At 48.1% G+C, this 16,844-nt stretch overlaps 2 protein-coding genes across 2 annotated transcripts in view; one reads left to right on the forward strand and one right to left on the reverse strand.

The window, feature by feature from the left end:
- The window catches only part of NME7 (NME/NM23 family member 7), a 73,152-nt gene extending 70,684 nt beyond the window's left edge, over window positions 1-2,468 (forward strand). The window contains exon 11 of the mRNA XM_082278579.1: window positions 1,250-2,468. Within this exon, the coding sequence (XP_082134705.1) occupies window positions 1,250-1,282 (33 nt within the window). The 3' untranslated portion in view covers window positions 1,283-2,468. The remainder of the gene's footprint in view (window positions 1-1,249) is intronic.
- ATP1B1 (ATPase Na+/K+ transporting subunit beta 1) lies at window positions 1,326-16,269 on the reverse strand. The gene is made up of 6 exons (XM_082278580.1): window positions 15,969-16,269; window positions 13,293-13,421; window positions 6,231-6,386; window positions 5,321-5,505; window positions 3,376-3,456; window positions 1,326-2,752 (listed from the first exon to the last, which is right to left on the reverse strand). Exons 1-6 carry the CDS (start codon window positions 16,066-16,068, stop codon window positions 2,486-2,488), a joined length of 918 nt encoding a protein of 305 aa, XP_082134706.1. The 5' UTR covers window positions 16,069-16,269; the 3' UTR covers window positions 1,326-2,485.
- Between the last annotated feature and the right edge of the window lie 575 nt (window positions 16,270-16,844).

A 16,844-nucleotide genomic window follows, 5' to 3' on the forward strand; every position in this document is an offset into this window, starting at 1 on the left:
GTTTGTTACGTGAGTCCTTTTTGACATTTGCTCGCTGAAGCGAACACAAGCACCATAAGTTTTCCACAATGGTTGTCCCAAGCCCTGGAATAAGCCAGAATCTTTGTTAGTAGTTCATGCTTGGACTTTGCACTCATATAGAAGATTAAAATGCAGTAGAGTACCAAACCATGGGTCTTATACAAGTAAAAGTTGGGAATTTTTTTGGGTTGGTTGGTTGGTTGGTTTGGGCTTTTTTGTTGTTGTGTTGATTTTTTTTTTTTAAACTGTCACAGACTGTTCACTTAGGAACTGAATTGTAAGGGCAGTTGATCGTACCAAACCTTGAGCCATGCAACAACATACCCCACTCCCTTCCCAAAATGGTAGCAGTAGGAACCCATCAAGTGCTGGGAGTCTAATGGCTCAGTTTTCCTGTAGTTCTTTCTGCAGGTGAAGCTTCTGTCAGGGAGTATTTCAGGGCTTTCATCAGAGCTTGTTAAATCCTTGCTGTAAACACACAGCAGCAAAAGAAAGAGCTGAAGGTGCGATTTCTGCTGGCAGCTGCGCCTTGGGACCAACGTGGAACAGCTAAGTGGGTGCACTAAGCACCACAGCGTACCGTAACCGTACTTTTCCTTCTAGCAGATGGCAAAAAGTTTAAGCATCTTGCATTTCCAGGATTGTGTGTTCCAGTAGGGAAGTCTTTATCAAGCCACTTGCTCTAGGTTAGTCCTGTTTTGTCACTTTACATGGAGAAATTCTCCCTGGTAATCTGCGTCATGCAGCACAAAGTGAGCCTGACTCCTGCACAAAGCCAGCTGCCGCATTTTGTCACATCTGAGCAGCCCCAGCTGGCACAGCCTGTCCTCAGCCCTGGCCACCGGCCCACCAGCAACAAAGAGCAAGCAGCTGCCCTGAAACTCCCATGGCTTCAGTGTGCAGCCTCCCTTCTGGCTGCTGGAAGCTTTAACCTGTGCCGCGGTTCAACAGTTCTATCTGTTGTGTTATGTCTGGAACACAGAGCCTGTGCCTCCAGAGGTGGAGTATGTGTGCAGTAATGGGGAAGAGACTTTTTGGGATCCTGAGGGGCATAGGCACAGGCACATTGTGCCACAGCAGCCTCTTCATCCTGGGTAGGGAGGGGGGAAACAAGTAACTGACAGACACCAGCGCTGATGTGTAACAGCTCAGCGTTTCACATGTTCAACTACTCCCTTGTGCTGAGGCTGTCTGGGAATGATAAAGATGCATTTTCTGTTTGAAATAGGTGCAGTACTTCTTCAAGATTCTGGACAACTAACAAGCTCCATCCTCACCCACTGCAACAGACACGCACACAGAACTGTGTGTTCATTCATTTATTTGTCCAATGTTTCAACCTGACTGAAATACAAGATCAACAAGAGCACTGTACTCCTGGCTATTATTACATGTTAGAACATAGAGTTTTGCACTTTAGACAACATTTAACACCATTCTATGGGGTACTGCATTGCTTTTATAAAGTTTAAAATAAAGATTTATTTTCAAACATGTGACTTTGGTTTATTTCATACATTACACTTTCTTGCAGAAAAAAATAAAATTGTACAACTGCATAAATATAAAATTCTTCCACCATGAAAATGGCTAAAACATTCAATAAAGACATTAGCACCACAGTGTGCGATGCCTTCAGCAGGAAAAAAAAAAAGAAAAAAGAAAAAGAAAAGAAAATATACAAAGCAAAGAGTTATGCCTATCACTGAGGAGAGTGATAGTCTGACCCAGTCTCTCACACAACATACTGGAGGATAAGGGAAGAGGTGGAGAGAGAGACAGCATTCGCTACAAAGCACAGTACACAATCACCTATTCTCTTTAACTTCACTTAAGTTAGTTTCCCTGCCACCCCTCCAAATAAAATACCCTAACACCACAGAAAAGCCAGAAGCCTTATGGAGTGCTGTTAAATATCGTCTCACAGGTGGGCCTTTCTTTGAAAAGGAACAAAATAATGAGAAGTTTCATGCCAGTTCTAGTCCCATTGAGTATTTACACCTTGGACAGCAAAAGTCTTTGCTCACAAGAAGTAGAAAACAGATACAATACATGGCTTGAAAAATGACCAGAGTATGCACCTATAGTACTGTACACTAAATAAAATACACAAGGCAGCAATACTTAGGGGCCAGAAACACTGCTTACTACAAGTCAGTTATGGAATCATAATTTACAGTAAAAATGGGCATGTCCCAAGGCTCAATTTTGTTTTCTTTTGTCATTTACAGTAGAATAAATATTTGTCGCTATTGCTACACTTTGTTTACATTCTAACCTAGTAAATGCAGAAAGCTAGTGTAAAGCATATAGATTACGTGTAGGTCCCATACGTATGACAGTTTGTTCAAGACTAGTAGGTTTTCTTTTTTGTTCTTTTTTTTTTTTTTTTTTAACCTTTTTAAATGGCTAGGAGGAGGAGGAGGAGGAGGAGGAGGGGGGAGGAAGAGAGTTGTGCTTACGATCAGCTGCTTTTTATGTCAAATTTAATATCAAAGCGTCCCTGGAAGCGGTCCTTGTCGCTGTAGACGATGTTCTGCCCGTAGGCCCTGCACTCCACGCGCACCTCCATGTCGTAGGTCAGGTTGGTGAACTGCACGGCCACCAGCGGCTGCAGGTACCGCGGCTGCAGCAGCTTCCCGTAGTAGGGGTAGTACTGCAGCCCGAAGCCGGGGTAGCCGCCCATCCCGTAGTACTCCACCGTGCCGACTTTGTCTGCATCTTCCTCTCGCTGCACAGGGGAAAGGGAAGCACAACCAGTGACAACCACGCCAACTCTGCCTTTGGCAGCCCTTGGCTGTATCAGCAGCTGATTTGCAGCAAGACCGTGACCTCTCCTTTCGTCAGCGCTGGTCCCTACCATGACAGCACGTGAGTGTCCAGCGGTTCAGTGTCAGCACTGCCTGATCAGCACACACACAACAGCCTGGAAAAAGGCTTTGCTAAATTTAAAGCCTCAGCCACTTTACACATTTAGAAACCACCAGAGCCTCCTGTGGTACAAATGCACAGGCTTTGGCTACAAAAACTTTGCTGTTTCTCAGCCGCTTTACACATGCCAAGTATCTTCCCTGGAGGCCTTTTTTCAGCTCCAGCACAGCACTTGGAAACAAAATGGTTACTTTTGAAGATACCTTTAACTGTCTTGTGCTGCTTTTACCCCACATTGTGAGGGCAGCACTAACTCTTCCATTAGTGAGGCTTTGAGAAACTTCTGTTCCTGAGGGGGAGATGTCCAAGTAAGAACCACCCCATTTGTCTATGGAAAGGCAGGCAGGGGGGTAACTACACTTGGACAAAGGCTTAGTCAGCCCCTGCAACTTCCCAATTCTGCTCTCTTGTGTTTCAACTTACCTTGGCAACACAGTGGACAGGGATGAGATTTGGGTTGTATTTTGCCATAATCTCAGGAGGGAGGCTTTCATTTACTGGAGCCTAGAAGAAATCCAAAACAAGGGGATGTTACACACTGGACGCTGCTCTGCAGACTGGAGCACCTCTGCAGCAACAAAGATCAACAGTACCAAACAAACACCATTAACTGGAATCCCTTCTAAGCACAGTTCCAGAGGCAACAGCTCTCAGTGGTTCTTGGGACAGACAAGTAGCAAAACACAACTGGAAACTGGGGAACTTAGCCCAAGCAGAACCGCTGGCTGTTCTTACAGCTTCACCTGCTGTGGATACAAGCAGGCCAGGCTGGGTTTAACCCCATGGTGTCCCTGGGGAAAGCATTTCACGGCAGAGTGTTTATAGCTAGTGGGGCTTGTTTATGCAAGCTCGGGCAGTGGCAGGAAGAGATGCACTGTGGTGCAGGATTTGCCACGTGCCTGCCAGGTGTGTGCAGTCAGGACTGGAAATGCACAGGGGAAAGAGCAAAGTGTGATATTGCTGAACTTCAGCACCACTGACAAGGAAGGACAAAAGCTCTGGGTGTGTCAGGGAAAGGTGTGAGCACCAACTCTGATAGTCCAACTATTAACCTAGTTGGTCTTTGGTCTTTTAAAGTGCAGCAGTATTGCTTGACAACATTGCAGTTTCAGATCTGCTTTACAAACACTTTTCTGAGTGCAAGAACTATGGGGTCTCTGCTGGAGTGTGGAATGATGAAAATAAGTAACTGCCATGGATACCTAGTTTCTAAATGAAACATAGAAAGTCATCCCATGGCTAGACAATGTTGTCTAATGCAGCCTGGAGCTCTCCAGAGCTCCATGGCAAAGAAAAAAGAGTGACACAAAACCCTTCTCTTTCCCAGTCATCAAATACGCACATCTCATGCCATCCCACAGCCACCACAGTACATTCTGCTAAAATGTTCCAATAAACCAAAATTCAACTCATTTCTTTTAGCACAGGACAGGCTCCCTTTGAAGAAAAACATTCCTCACGACTCGTTAGACAGCACCATTGCCCATCTTCGAGTGCCCTGACAGATGGAGGTGAAGGTGGTGTAGAACACCATTTGCACCATTTGTTTTCCATCCAGAAGATGGAGTGACAAGTTTTGCACACCACCTTATTCAACAGCATGTGTTTTGCCGCTGAATTCTCAAAAGAAATTTTTAGCATTTAAATGTGCTGGGGAAAAAACCAGAAGGAAAAGCCATGAATGTCCAGATTAACACCCTTCTGCATTACTGCAAACTTGCCTTCAGGTGAAGCACAGAGCAACCAGCTGGCAGAGATATCCTACAGCCTTTGGGAAACTACAGTAAATTAACTAAAGACCTCCTTACCTTTCTTCTTCTTTCAGGCAGCTGTGCCTGACTTTCAAATGTAGTTTACTCTTTAGAGAGCCTGTGTTTCACTGTGTTATTTAATATTAGCACTTCATTTAATTAGGCAGTTTTAGCAAAGCAGACAAGTCTACACTGCCTGAGGAAAAGAATGGAGTGGATCAGGGCATAACAAAATGTGCTGATGGTACTAAAGACAGAGTTGGTCTGGGATGGTCCCATGGAAGCATACAGGAATTTAAAATTGAATTTATCATTTGAAGAAAATGCCCCTTTATAGCAACTCCATTAGCAGGCTCAGAAGTTACCAGATAAATAACCAGGAGGTTGCACTGTGAGAGTCACTGCTACTTGTTGCCAACTTGCAGTGCACAACTTTCACTGCTTTTCAATTAAAGGCATTTTTAAAGCAAATTACTCAAATTGTCTCACAATTTATCCTCTGCAGAAAGGGTTTAATACTGATCTCTTTCCAGAGACCAAAAAGCAGGCACAGCAAATCTGCAGCCAACCCTTCCTCCTGATCAGTAGCTTCTGCTAGAAAGGGAAGAGATACTTGCCTGAGGTTTGAAGCCAATAATTCTGTTGAGCTTGACAAGGATGCATGGTTTGCCATCCTTGTACCCATAGGTGGGATCATTTAATCCAGAACAGTTTTCCAGCCATTCACGTTTGAATTTGCAGACCTTCTTCTGGCCCTGGGCATCATTATATGGTCCTCTCTCTTTGTATTCAGTAGGTGTGTCTGTCACGGTGGGGGAAGGAAAAGACAGCCATGTGCAATGGGATCTGATGTGTGGCAGGAACAGCAACACTTACACTTGCCTGGGCAGTTGGGATTTCCCCCCTCACCAGGGCAGTTAAGGCACTCCACAGACCTAGGCCCAGCCAACCCTCCATGGGGCTGCTCCCAGACCAGCAAGTTTTATGGGATTTTGTTTTATAACAGATTTCTTCCAGAATCATCTGGCTCAGAGACTAATTTTTTTCTGGGCAACTTTTACAAGCGCGTACCCCTCAGGTTTGATACAGACGTATTCTGAGGTGAGAGTCTCATTGACATGATTGCAAATAACCTGTTAAAGGTTAACACCTCCCAGATGTTTGACTGCATGGCATGAAGAGGACCAACACTGGCTTTAGCAAAGTCATCAGTAAAACCCCCATGGGTCTTTTCAGAGAGGATAAGGGTCAGTGCCACGAGCTTCAGAGTCAGCTGCAATGTTCTCCAAGTGAAATGTAGGAGTTCCCAACCATTTAACCTCTACAATAAGCTAAGTATGGCCCAGTGTGATCTGCCCAAAAGAAATTAATGAGCAGCCATATGACTGAAACCAGAACCTGCCAGTTTACCAGCATGCTGCTGGAACTGCTGAAGACCAAGACCACAACTGCTCACCCTCAGCTTCTGGTGGACCTGACAGAGGCATCATTCAGAGCCCTCAGCTGTAGGAAGCAATCGAGACTTACCTCCACAGTCCTGAAACACGATGTTTTCAGTTTGCTGCTCAGCGCTGTAGTCCCTTAAGAAGTTATCAAGGTTCCTCACATAGGGTTCATAACTTCTGGGTTCAGAAGCAGTAAAGGAAATTTCTGTCTTTTGAACCTGGGGGACTTGAGTCAGTCCTAAGAAAAGCAAAATCAGGAAGAAAACAGTAAGTACGCCTCAGAGCTGCACAGCCTCCAGGCAGTACCAAGAATGTAACTACTACTAATAATAATCATCTCTATTTTTCAGACTTAAGAACTTTGACAAAACAGCTTAAGCTCACTGGAGGAGAGGTTCTCCTCTTTCCAACAACAGTCTTAAATATTTATCACAGTGTTTGCATCAGGCAAAAAGACAAAAATCACAAAATGGAGAAGTGAGGCTACAGGTCAAGGTTTCCTTCAAGAAAAACAGCTAACCACAGGTCCACTGTGCACTTCTGCTTCCTCCTCAAGGACAGAAGGGAAGCTGTGAGACCAACCACGCAGAACATGAGTCTCCCTAACAGGCTGCCTTCAGTGTCTGCAAACACTGTGTTTAGGATACAGCACAGCTGTCCACTCATGAACTCCTGGAGTAAAAGACAAGCGAGGTTCCCCAAGTCTGGTCATGCTCCGCCAGCTGGAATCCACATGGCCTTAGTGTGTCTCCCTTGTGGGATGTGGGACAGGAGACATTTTCTCCCTCAGTAAATTCAGCTGCCTGAGCGCTGCCTCCGCTCTTTTCACTGCCTAAGTGGGTATTTCTGACTGCAAACCTCATCTTCTGAGCTCTCTTATCAGCAGCTCATCACCAAGGATGGGAGTAGGAAATGCCACCACACAGGAGAGTTGTTCAAAAGACTGTCCAGATTCTGGGCTGTGCTAACTGGTTTAGATTTAGACCATAATGATAATGCAAGGAGAAGCAAAGGGACTATAAACAAGAAATGCCTACATAGCTGATGAAAAGCACCAACTCCTTTGCTCTTCATTGTGGAACGTGGAAAGAGTTGCTCCTATGCAAGGTTTAGGTCATATTTTAATTGAAAGTATTGATGCATGGGTAACACTTTAATTTAAGTAATGGGAACCAAGTTCATGCTGCTTTTGTGGCAGCCACTGTAATTATTGAGGTCTTGACTTCAGTTCAGTTTGTCATCTTCATTTCAGCAGGATCAAGGAAAGGAGCAGGGGACCAGCATTTGCTCTGACAGCTTTCAGAACAGGCCTGTTGCCAAGAAGCTCCTCTGGTGCAAAACTCAGGCAGCTTAGCCCGCTGGCCCCAACCCACAAGAGCTTGTGACTCCAGCAATTTTTCCAAAGCCACTTGAGTGCTTCTGCTCAGTCCCTCCTCAAGCCAACTCACCACTCCCCCCACCCCCCCTTCCACTACCCGCTAACTTGGAATTTGTAACCTAGGATAAAGATTAGCTTTGTTCCCCTAAACACAGCTCCTGGTCACCAAAGATTGCAAGAAGTTCAGCAAGGAGCTCGAGTGTTTAAAGTTTTATTCCATGAAGCAGCTTTAACTGCTCAAAAATCCCTCTGGTACAAATGGATCAGGTTGAGTTTACAAGTTTATAAGCAATTTACTATTTCTCTAGCAGAATGACATCCTACCCTCCAAAGTCAGTGGCTTTCAACCTCTTTTTGAGCAGTTACTCATTTTCTTGCTTCACAAACAGTTATATATAGAATAAATACGCCAGATTCAATTTTAGTAAGGGACTTCAATCCCTTCAATCCATCCTGCCAAGCCCTTCTCATGTTACCACTCAGCTGGGAAGCAACAGACTCAGTCACCTGAAGTGGCTGTCTGGAATTGCAGCAGAGGCAGGCCAGGCCTTGGGTCCTCTCCTGGGTCTGCCTTTTCCAGAGTTCAAGTTACAGGCATGTCATTCAAGTGTATAAGTACAAAAAAAAAGAAAAAAATCATGAAAACATGGCCAGGCTTGTTAAGTTCCAGTCAGGCAAGTGAAGCTGTTAGTTTTGCTCAGGACCTCCCCATCTCTGTTTCTTGTTTTGGCCAAGGTAACACATAGGGCACCTACACAGGCCTGGCAAAGGTGAAGTGAAGGTCAGCAATAGACACCCTGTGGTTTGTAAAAGCCACGCAGTAGAAGATCCCTGTTCTCTCTTTAAGAGAGCCTGGCCACTGATAGCTACAGTCCAAAGCCAACCTTCTGCCCATCAGACAAGTAGCTGGTGAACAGACTCCCATCCCAAAGCATCTCTGTCTTGCACATCCCCACAGAACTGCCATGAAGCCCAGCCAGCACCAGCAAGCAGCTGTTCCAGTGGCCAGCACAAGGGAACCACTGTTCCTGCCAGGTAGCCTGTGCTGTTTTCTGCCAAATTGGGATCATTTCCAAGTGGTTGGATGAACCAGACTAGACCAGGCTTTGGCACACAAGTGCTTGCTTTGTTTAGGATCAGAGCAAAGTGGAGATCAATCTTCCCACTTACAAAGCAGAAAAGAAAATCTTCATGAATATAAAAGACTTGCCATGAAAAATGACTTTATCCTAATTTTAAAAATGTGTTACAGGCTTCTACCACAACCTCCATTCTCAGATGCCTGCAACTGACTGGATGCAAAGCCCTAAGCACTGATGTATCATTTCTTTCTGTACATCCCATAGCCAAACTAAAAGCTGCAGTGCTGTTAGCAGAGCAGCACTATCACTGAAAGCTTAAGCAATCTTGTGTGAAAAACCAAGCACGTTGTATGATGGCAGAAGGTAACCTCTGCAAAACACTAAGCTTTCTGGAACATTCTCTCACCCCCACTAGGGAACTTAAGCAAGCAGGGACAAGAAAAAACGTTAAAAAGCTGAGCCCTTCCAATACTATCTGCCATGTATTGCTAGACAGCCAAGAAAGTGTGTGGCTGGCATGAATGAAGACTTTAGGGGCTCCATGCACATGAGGAAGCCATTCATAAGCAAGTCCTGGGGGGGGGGGGAAGAAACAAACCCACAAGTGCTTTCATAGCCAGGAGTCTAACAACTCTCTCCCTATCCTCAGACTATGATCTGTATGACACAGCTCTGCATCTCATGCTATGATGACAGAAATGCACTAGGGTGTCATGTGGTGATGCTCTTCTTGCCATAGGAAAGAATCACATAACTTATTGCTAAAATACTGACAAATTAGAAAATTGCTGCAACTGGCACTTGAGAGTGCCTTGCTAGGAAATAAGACTCTTATCTTCACTTGGCTGGCATTGTCCATATAAATGATGAGCAATGCCTTGAGTTGGTAATGGACACCACCTTCTGTTGGCTGTGACTATACAAGGATATCAAACACCAAAAACCCCATGTAAAGTCATTTGGGGCGATTTTTCAGCTATAGTTCCACTTCCAAAATGCCGCTGCAGATTAAAATCCTGTTTATTCAAGATCATTTAAAAAACAAATTTTCCACATACATTTTATCATTCTAAGCTGCAATAACAAGACTTCAGAAGTGTCCTGAGGGTAAAGAGGAAGAAACTAAAAGTGGGAAGTCAGGCTTGTTATTAGGAACAATTGTAGAGGGCTGTAGTAACCACTCTTGCTCCATGACACCATGCTCATTTCCAAGTACAATGTAATCTTGGTTCCAAATGAGTCTGAGCACTCCTGGGATGACAGAGATGACAAACTGAGTAATCACTGCACCCTCCCCCAGCTCACTTAGTGAGGATAGATTTTAAAAGCCACCATATCAAACAATGTCCTTCCAAGCTTCCAGTCAGCCTCATCCCCAAAGTGCAAAAAGCAGGTGCAAGTCTTCCACAAATGCAGCAAAACCTGCTTGGCAGTAACATCCTGGAGCTTGAGACTGAGATTTTTCCTAAGCACAGGTGCTGCTGAAATGAGAGACAGAAGCAAAGTGCAGCTTCACAGGAGGCAGCACAACCCCTTTGAAGCCTCCCTGCCACCTTGCTGCTGCTGTCCAAGCTAAATAAGCCAAGTGAGGAACACACACCAAAGCAGCATTTTCCATGACACACTCACTGCCCAGCAGTGCTTGAAGCATGAACACCTGAAATCCCCTGGCTTGAGCAGGGATTCTTCCTTCCAGCCACCACTTACAAAGCTTTGCCTCGGGCAGCAGCGAGCTCTGTCCCCTCCACCAGCCCATGACGGGATGCTGTTCCACAGGATGCACACCACAAGATGGCAGGATGCACAGCCCAATTTGTATTGGGGTGGGGAGGGGAGAATGAAGGATTATTTTTTAGGGATGTTTTTTAAGAGGCAATAAGCTCATCCTTCACTATTAGCAGGGTGAGCCCTCTGTGTTCAAAGCAGAGTCCAAGCCTGCAGCACACGTGGAGCTGGGGCTGTTGCAATGGCAGGGCTGGACAGGCAGGTGAACTGCACTGTTCCTTCCCCCACCACAAGACAAAAGAAAGAAAAAAATAGTATAATGGAAAGGTACAATACTCAGCTTGCCCTGAAGCCCTGTATAACATTCCTGTTGTGTTCAATGCAGAAACCAATTACCATATTAATGACACTTGGCTACAAAAATAGCACTTTATGGCTTTCAATGTTATACCCGTGTCAATAACTCAATACAACACCCTGTAGGTTCTGTTGCTGTTATGAAAGCTGTTGTATTTCAGAACAAGAATTATATTATAGCAGCCCCTACAGCATTTTCTCTTGCAAATCCTGAAGGCAAGTCTAGTTTTCCCTTTCTCAAAACATTCTGGGCAGACACAACAGTGACTTGCCCAAGAAGGGCAGAGCACTAGAACAAGAATAAAACCAGCTTTTCTGGCTCCCTAGAAAATCCAGGAGTTTATCAAGCTGCTAATATACTCATTTGGCTCACAAATTTTCTCACAAGAACCAGGAATTAGAATTGCACAACGTCCTATTTTATATAGTTCATCATCTGCAGGTGTCTCACATCACAGAAAGTTCAAGTTTGATGCTCACCATGCATGTGTTTGTTGACAGAACAGCAGCTGTGCTTGCAGCACTGGGGAGAATCCTGCACAGTCGGGGAATACAGGGGCTGCTGATCCCCCAAAAGCAGTGCAGCCACTCACTACCTGTCAGTGTCTCTGAAAGCCTGCCTTAAAGGGCTATTTTGGACCTGCAGTTTCACAGCTGCCCTGCTACAGGACAAGGAATGTACTGGATATTAAGTGCCAGCCTCCGCCATGCCCCACACCAGCTTATGCACAGCTGTAGGAAGAGCTGTCAAGTGATGCTCTGCAAAGGACTCTGTGCTATTTACTAATTGTTTCTTTGAAGTTTTATGCATGTACCATTGCAACTTGGTTCAAAACCCTTGTTTACTGGCTCCCCACCATCACACATTTAAGGACTGGGATTTCGTTCCTCTTGATTTCAGTACATGTCCTGAAAGCTCATTACAAAAGACTCCTGACAACCTTTTCATTGTTCCTCCATTTTGATTTCTGCAGCACACACTGTATACAAGAGTGTTTTGAAAATCAATTCCTTTTCTTTGTTGAAACAAAAAGAAGCCCTAGAAAAACTGGTGCAGTATGCAGTTAAGATAGGAATAAAAATCTTGTGCAGGGTGAAATCTTTCACAGAAGTTTACCAGATTTGCTTTGAAAATGGTATTGTAAATGGCTATTTCACAGAAAGCAAACAGTTTACCTAGAATGGGTAATTATGCAACATCTGGCTGAACAGCACAGCTATCTGGGTGAGACCTCAGATCCATGTGCTCCTTTGCCAATTATTTCATGAAGGGGAAAAACACATTACTGAGCAACAACTACCCCAGCATTAGCCATGTTGGCTTTTCAGATGCAGCCAATGGCTCTGGGCAGTATCAGTGACAGTCTTTCCTGCAAATGTCAGGGTCCACTGCAGAGACTAAAAGAGCAGCTTTTAGTGCTTTACACAGCATTTACCCCAGCCATGGTGGTGGTACATGAAGTGCAACACACTAACACAGCACTTCCAGCCTCTGTTCTGTCTTTATAGCATGCTGATAGAAAAGCAGTTATCTGCAAAAGATGACTTAGCTGAGCTTTAACACCATTCGGTGACAGCGACATTCCCTGTGTTTAGGGCAGGGAATCACAGCACAGCACTGCAGACAGTGGGGCTGCAAGACACAGTGCAGCACCAGGGCCAACTTGTGTAGCTACAAGGCATCAGCCTCACAATTGTCACTTAAATACCGCTGTTATTAAAAGCTTCTGAACTGTTTTACAGAGCAACTGGAGACAGATCGTTAGGGTGCCCAGTGCCAGGCAGCCTCAAGGTCATTTGTAATGTGGGAAAGCAGCAGTTGCGCAGCTCCCCCCCCGTGCTCCAGCCGCCGCTGGCTGCGGCGGGGATCGGATAGCGCAGCACAGCCCGGGCAGGCGGACCACGAACCTGCAGCAGGGGCTGCTGCTCCTTCTGCCCTACCCAAGGCTGGCTGGCCACAGACACTGCTCAGGCATCACTTTGAGCAGAGATTTATTCTGTCTGTGAGGACAGGTCACATATCAGCAATGACCAGAGCCACCCCCTCCCTTCACCTCCCACGCCAGTCAGTTGCAATTCCCACTAGCGAGTGCCACAGTGCTCTAGAGCATGGGGTACTTTGGTGTTGGATAATGTAATTCCATGAGCGCTCCCAGAACTTGCACTGTCCCCTTTCTCCTTGTGCACGCCACTTCCACAGATAGAGCCAACATTTTATCTTCATCCCTTCACTTACCCATGTGAACAGAGTGGCTCTGCAGAAATAAAAACTGAACCCATCCTCCTCATACTGCCTGTTCCCAAAAGTGAAGCCTTTTAGCCTTACCCCATCACTTCAGCTTAGAGGAAGGGAAAAGTGAACCAGGTTTAAGCTCCTCTCAGAAAGGAGACATTTTTCATGTGATGCAATGTTTAATTCTAGCAGGATTGTCTTCAAGCCCCAGTACTGTTAACACAGAAGGCTGAGAACATACCCACCCCCTACAAATATGTGTTGCAGCAACGAGACACTTATTTCATCCTCCTCCTTGAGGTGAGTAACCAACCCCGCCTTCCCAAAACAGCTTGCACAAAGTCAAACATGGGCCTCCTATTTAGTTACCTGGAGGTGCCACTCGATCCTGGTATTTAGGCTCAAATTCACTGACAGTGAGCAACATCACTTGGATGGTCCCGATGAATATACCTGCCAGGCAACCGTAGAAGATGACATAGAAGAGGAGGATCTTAACTGCAAGAGAAAACAAACAAAGAGGAATCAAACCAAGCCCTAACAGCAGTCACATTTCAGGACAGTACTTCTACCCTTTGCCACTTGCAAGGAAGAGCCCAGCACACGGAAATCAGATGTTGCAAAGACATCTATTTAACAGTGAGATTATGCCCTGATGCAGACAGTAAATGTGAAGCACTCCAGTTGTTTGGTGGTGGGGAAACATGGGCCCCTGAAAACCTAGAAATCCAAGAATCAGGGTTTGGGCTTATAAAATATAAAGACTAATAAATCACATTCCCCCAGACTTTCAAGGATCCCTTGGCTGACCCAGCACTACTACCACAGGCCCTCACACTTGACACTGTCAGCGATCCAAGTGCCCCACAGCAAGCATGGGTGTGCTTGAAGGATACTCATTCCACACAGCTCTGGGGCTCAAAGCTATTTCCAGGAGCAGTAACAATAAGTGTTTCATTCAGGTTTACAAGCAATTGCACAGCCTGATCTCTTCTAGTAATTCAGGCCATCACCTCCAAAAAAAAAAAAAGACAATGGGAAAAGAATTCAGGCCAACTAGCTCCAGTACTCCATCTCAAATGTAGGAAAGTACTCTTAAGGTGCCAAAATACTGCACATTTACCAGCCTTGTGTACCTACAAAGGCACTCTGGCACTGCTCATTCCAATTAAAGAGTGAATTACATAACAATGAAAGATTGAATGCAGTTTCAGTCTAAAGGGAATGCCTAGAATAATCTCGTGGGGGGAGTGGGAAGAACAGAGAAGAGCCTGGAGATGCAGTTCAGCTCTGGGTATCAGTTACCAGTATACAAGGATTATCTGAACTGATTAACTGCAGGGTAACATGCCGTACTACACACCACCAGGCCGCCTACAAGGGTAGGCCAGCCCGTGCCAAGCAACTGTATTGCTCATCAGGCTGCAGGGACAAGCAGAGGCCAAAGAGAACTGGAGAGCGAGCCTGCTTGATCTCGGACTGTCCTCGCCTAATCGCAAACAAAACAGAGGTAGTTTATTTGAAGGACTTGAAGTGATGAGCTACCAGGGAAAGGGAGTAAGTAGTGGGTGGAAGTATTCCTCCTCACTCCCCAGCCCCATCATAAAAAAAGCGCTACACCATTGGAGAAACCTCACATGAAAGCTGGCAGTTCTGGTCACTTTAAGTCTATGAAAGACAGGCAAGCAGGAGGGCCACCCAGAGGAACAGAGGCTCAGGGACTGTCAGAAAGGCATCCTCTTGTCCTTCCTCATGTGCACCGGAGGCAGCCAGGGCTGGAGGGCAGAGCTGGGTGCAGTAACGTGGTGCTCCAGGAGTTAAAGCACTCTTTGGTATCCAGGCAGCGTAAAGCAAATGGCCGTGACGTCAGGGACGTGTGGAAATTTTTTCCAGAGCACGGTCATAGGAGGTGCTGTTGTAACAAACCAAACACTAATGCTGTTGTCTGCAGCGTAATGCCTTTGAGTTTTGTAACATCAAAAGGCAAACGCTGGGAGGTAGCTTATTTAATCAGGTTCCCAGCCAGGATGCTCTAAACGCCAAAGACACCTTAAAGGTCAAAACCACTCCAAGGTCTCAGAAAATATGCAGTGGGTCTAGAAATCAAGCACCACAGGGTTGAACGAAAAAGCTTCTTGCAACAGGTAGGCTTATAACAGAAGAATCTGGTCATCAGCCTGCAGATCGACTCAGCAAATGGAAATCAGTCCTAGGCAGATAGGTACGGGCACTCTGGGAGAAGGACCTGGTTCAGCCTCCGCGTTTGAAGCACTGCGCAGTTGCCTGGTGCCTCAGGAGCAGAAAATACCTCTCCATGCGCACCCCCACAACCCCATTCTGCTCACGTAAAGATACAGCAGAAGCCTGCTCTAGTCCGCCTGCCAGAGCAGCCGGCTCTGGATGTGGCACCTCCGGCCGATCCATTACAATAGTAGCTGAATTCAACATCGCAAGGGTGGCAACACCAGCTGTGGTTGGCAGCAACTGGAAGACTGTCTATTTGCTATTTATACAGCACCCAATGAATACATCATGAGCACTTATGAGGAATGCACATAGAGCCATTTCCTTCTTGCGGAGATATTAAAAGTCAATCGCTCTTTCTCAGAGGAGTAAAACTCGCTTAGTTTCATTTATCCAGAGAAAATAGAAAAAAAGAAAAAGCCTCTGTGAGGTCTAAGGCAGATGAGGGCTGGGAGGTCAGGGTCCCCCGACGGCGATGCTCCCGGGCCGGGCCAGCCACCGGGAAAGGAAGGAGACCCAAGGACGAGGCGCCCTCGACAAGGTCGGCCCGACCCCGCCTCACCCCCGGACCCACCTGGAGCCCCATTCGGGGGGCAGCGCTCGCCGGCCCCCGGGGGGCCCCAGCGGACACCGAAGGGAGAGAGCACGGGGACCCCGTCCCTGCCTCCCTCGCCCCGCGGGGACGCCCCATCCCCAGCCCCCCCCCGCCCCGGCCGCAGCCCCGCCGCAGCCGGCGGAGGCGGAGCGCCGGGGCCGTGCTGCAGCGCCCGCCGCATCGCCGCCCCCCGGCCCCGCACTCACACCAGCTGCCCCCGGTGCGGCCCAGCAGCTCCTTCTTCTCCGAGTTCCAGATGAATTTCTTCCAGTTGCCGTCACCGTCCTTGGCCTTCCCGCGGGCCATGGCGAGCGGCGGGGTGGGCGAGCGGCGTGCAGAGATCTATAGCCCTCGGCGGGCGGAGCGGGCAGGGCCCGGCCGGGCGGAGCGGCCCCGGAAGGTGCGGGTGGGTGCGCCCGCCCCGGCGGCGCCGGCCCGGCGGGGCAGAGCGGGGGAGGCGGGCGGGGGGACGCGGGAGCGGCGCGGGGAGCGCGGCGGAGCGCACGGGGCACGGAGCAGCCGCGCTCCCCGCGCAGCGCCCCTTCATATACACCGCGGGCTCCGCCCTGCCCGCGCCGCCGCCAATGCGGGCCCGCGGAGCGCTCCGCGGGCGGGGCCCGGGGCGGGCGGGGCGCGGTGGGGGCGCGCCGGCGGCGGGAGCGTCAAGGCGGGAGGAGGCGGGGGGCTGCGGCACAGGCACCGGCGGGGAGGGTCGGTGCGGGCCGCCCGCCGCTCACCGGAGCTCTGACCCGCGGGGCCGGGCCGGAGCCGGGCAGGTGCTGCGTGTGCCCGCGGGGGCGCGCGTCCCTTGCCCGGCTGTAGTTGCGAGCGCGTGCGGGCGCGTGCCCGCACACCTGTGCGCGCGCCGGCCCGCGCACGTGCCCGCCTGTTCCCGGTGTTCCCCCCCCGCCCGCTTCCTGCGGGTCCCCGCTCCCCGCAGCAGAGCGATCGGCCGGGCGCTGCTGAGCATCGTCCCCCTCCCTCTCCTGCTCCTGCTCCTGCTCCTGCTCCTGGCGCCCCGCTCCGCCGGCCCCGCCACGCTCCGGCGGGCTCACGTGTAACGCGGCTGCGGAATACTGAGT

Source organism: Coloeus monedula, assembly GCF_965178545.1.
Source record: "Coloeus monedula genome assembly, chromosome: 3".
Classification (NCBI taxonomy): Eukaryota; Metazoa; Chordata; class Aves; order Passeriformes; family Corvidae; genus Coloeus; species Coloeus monedula.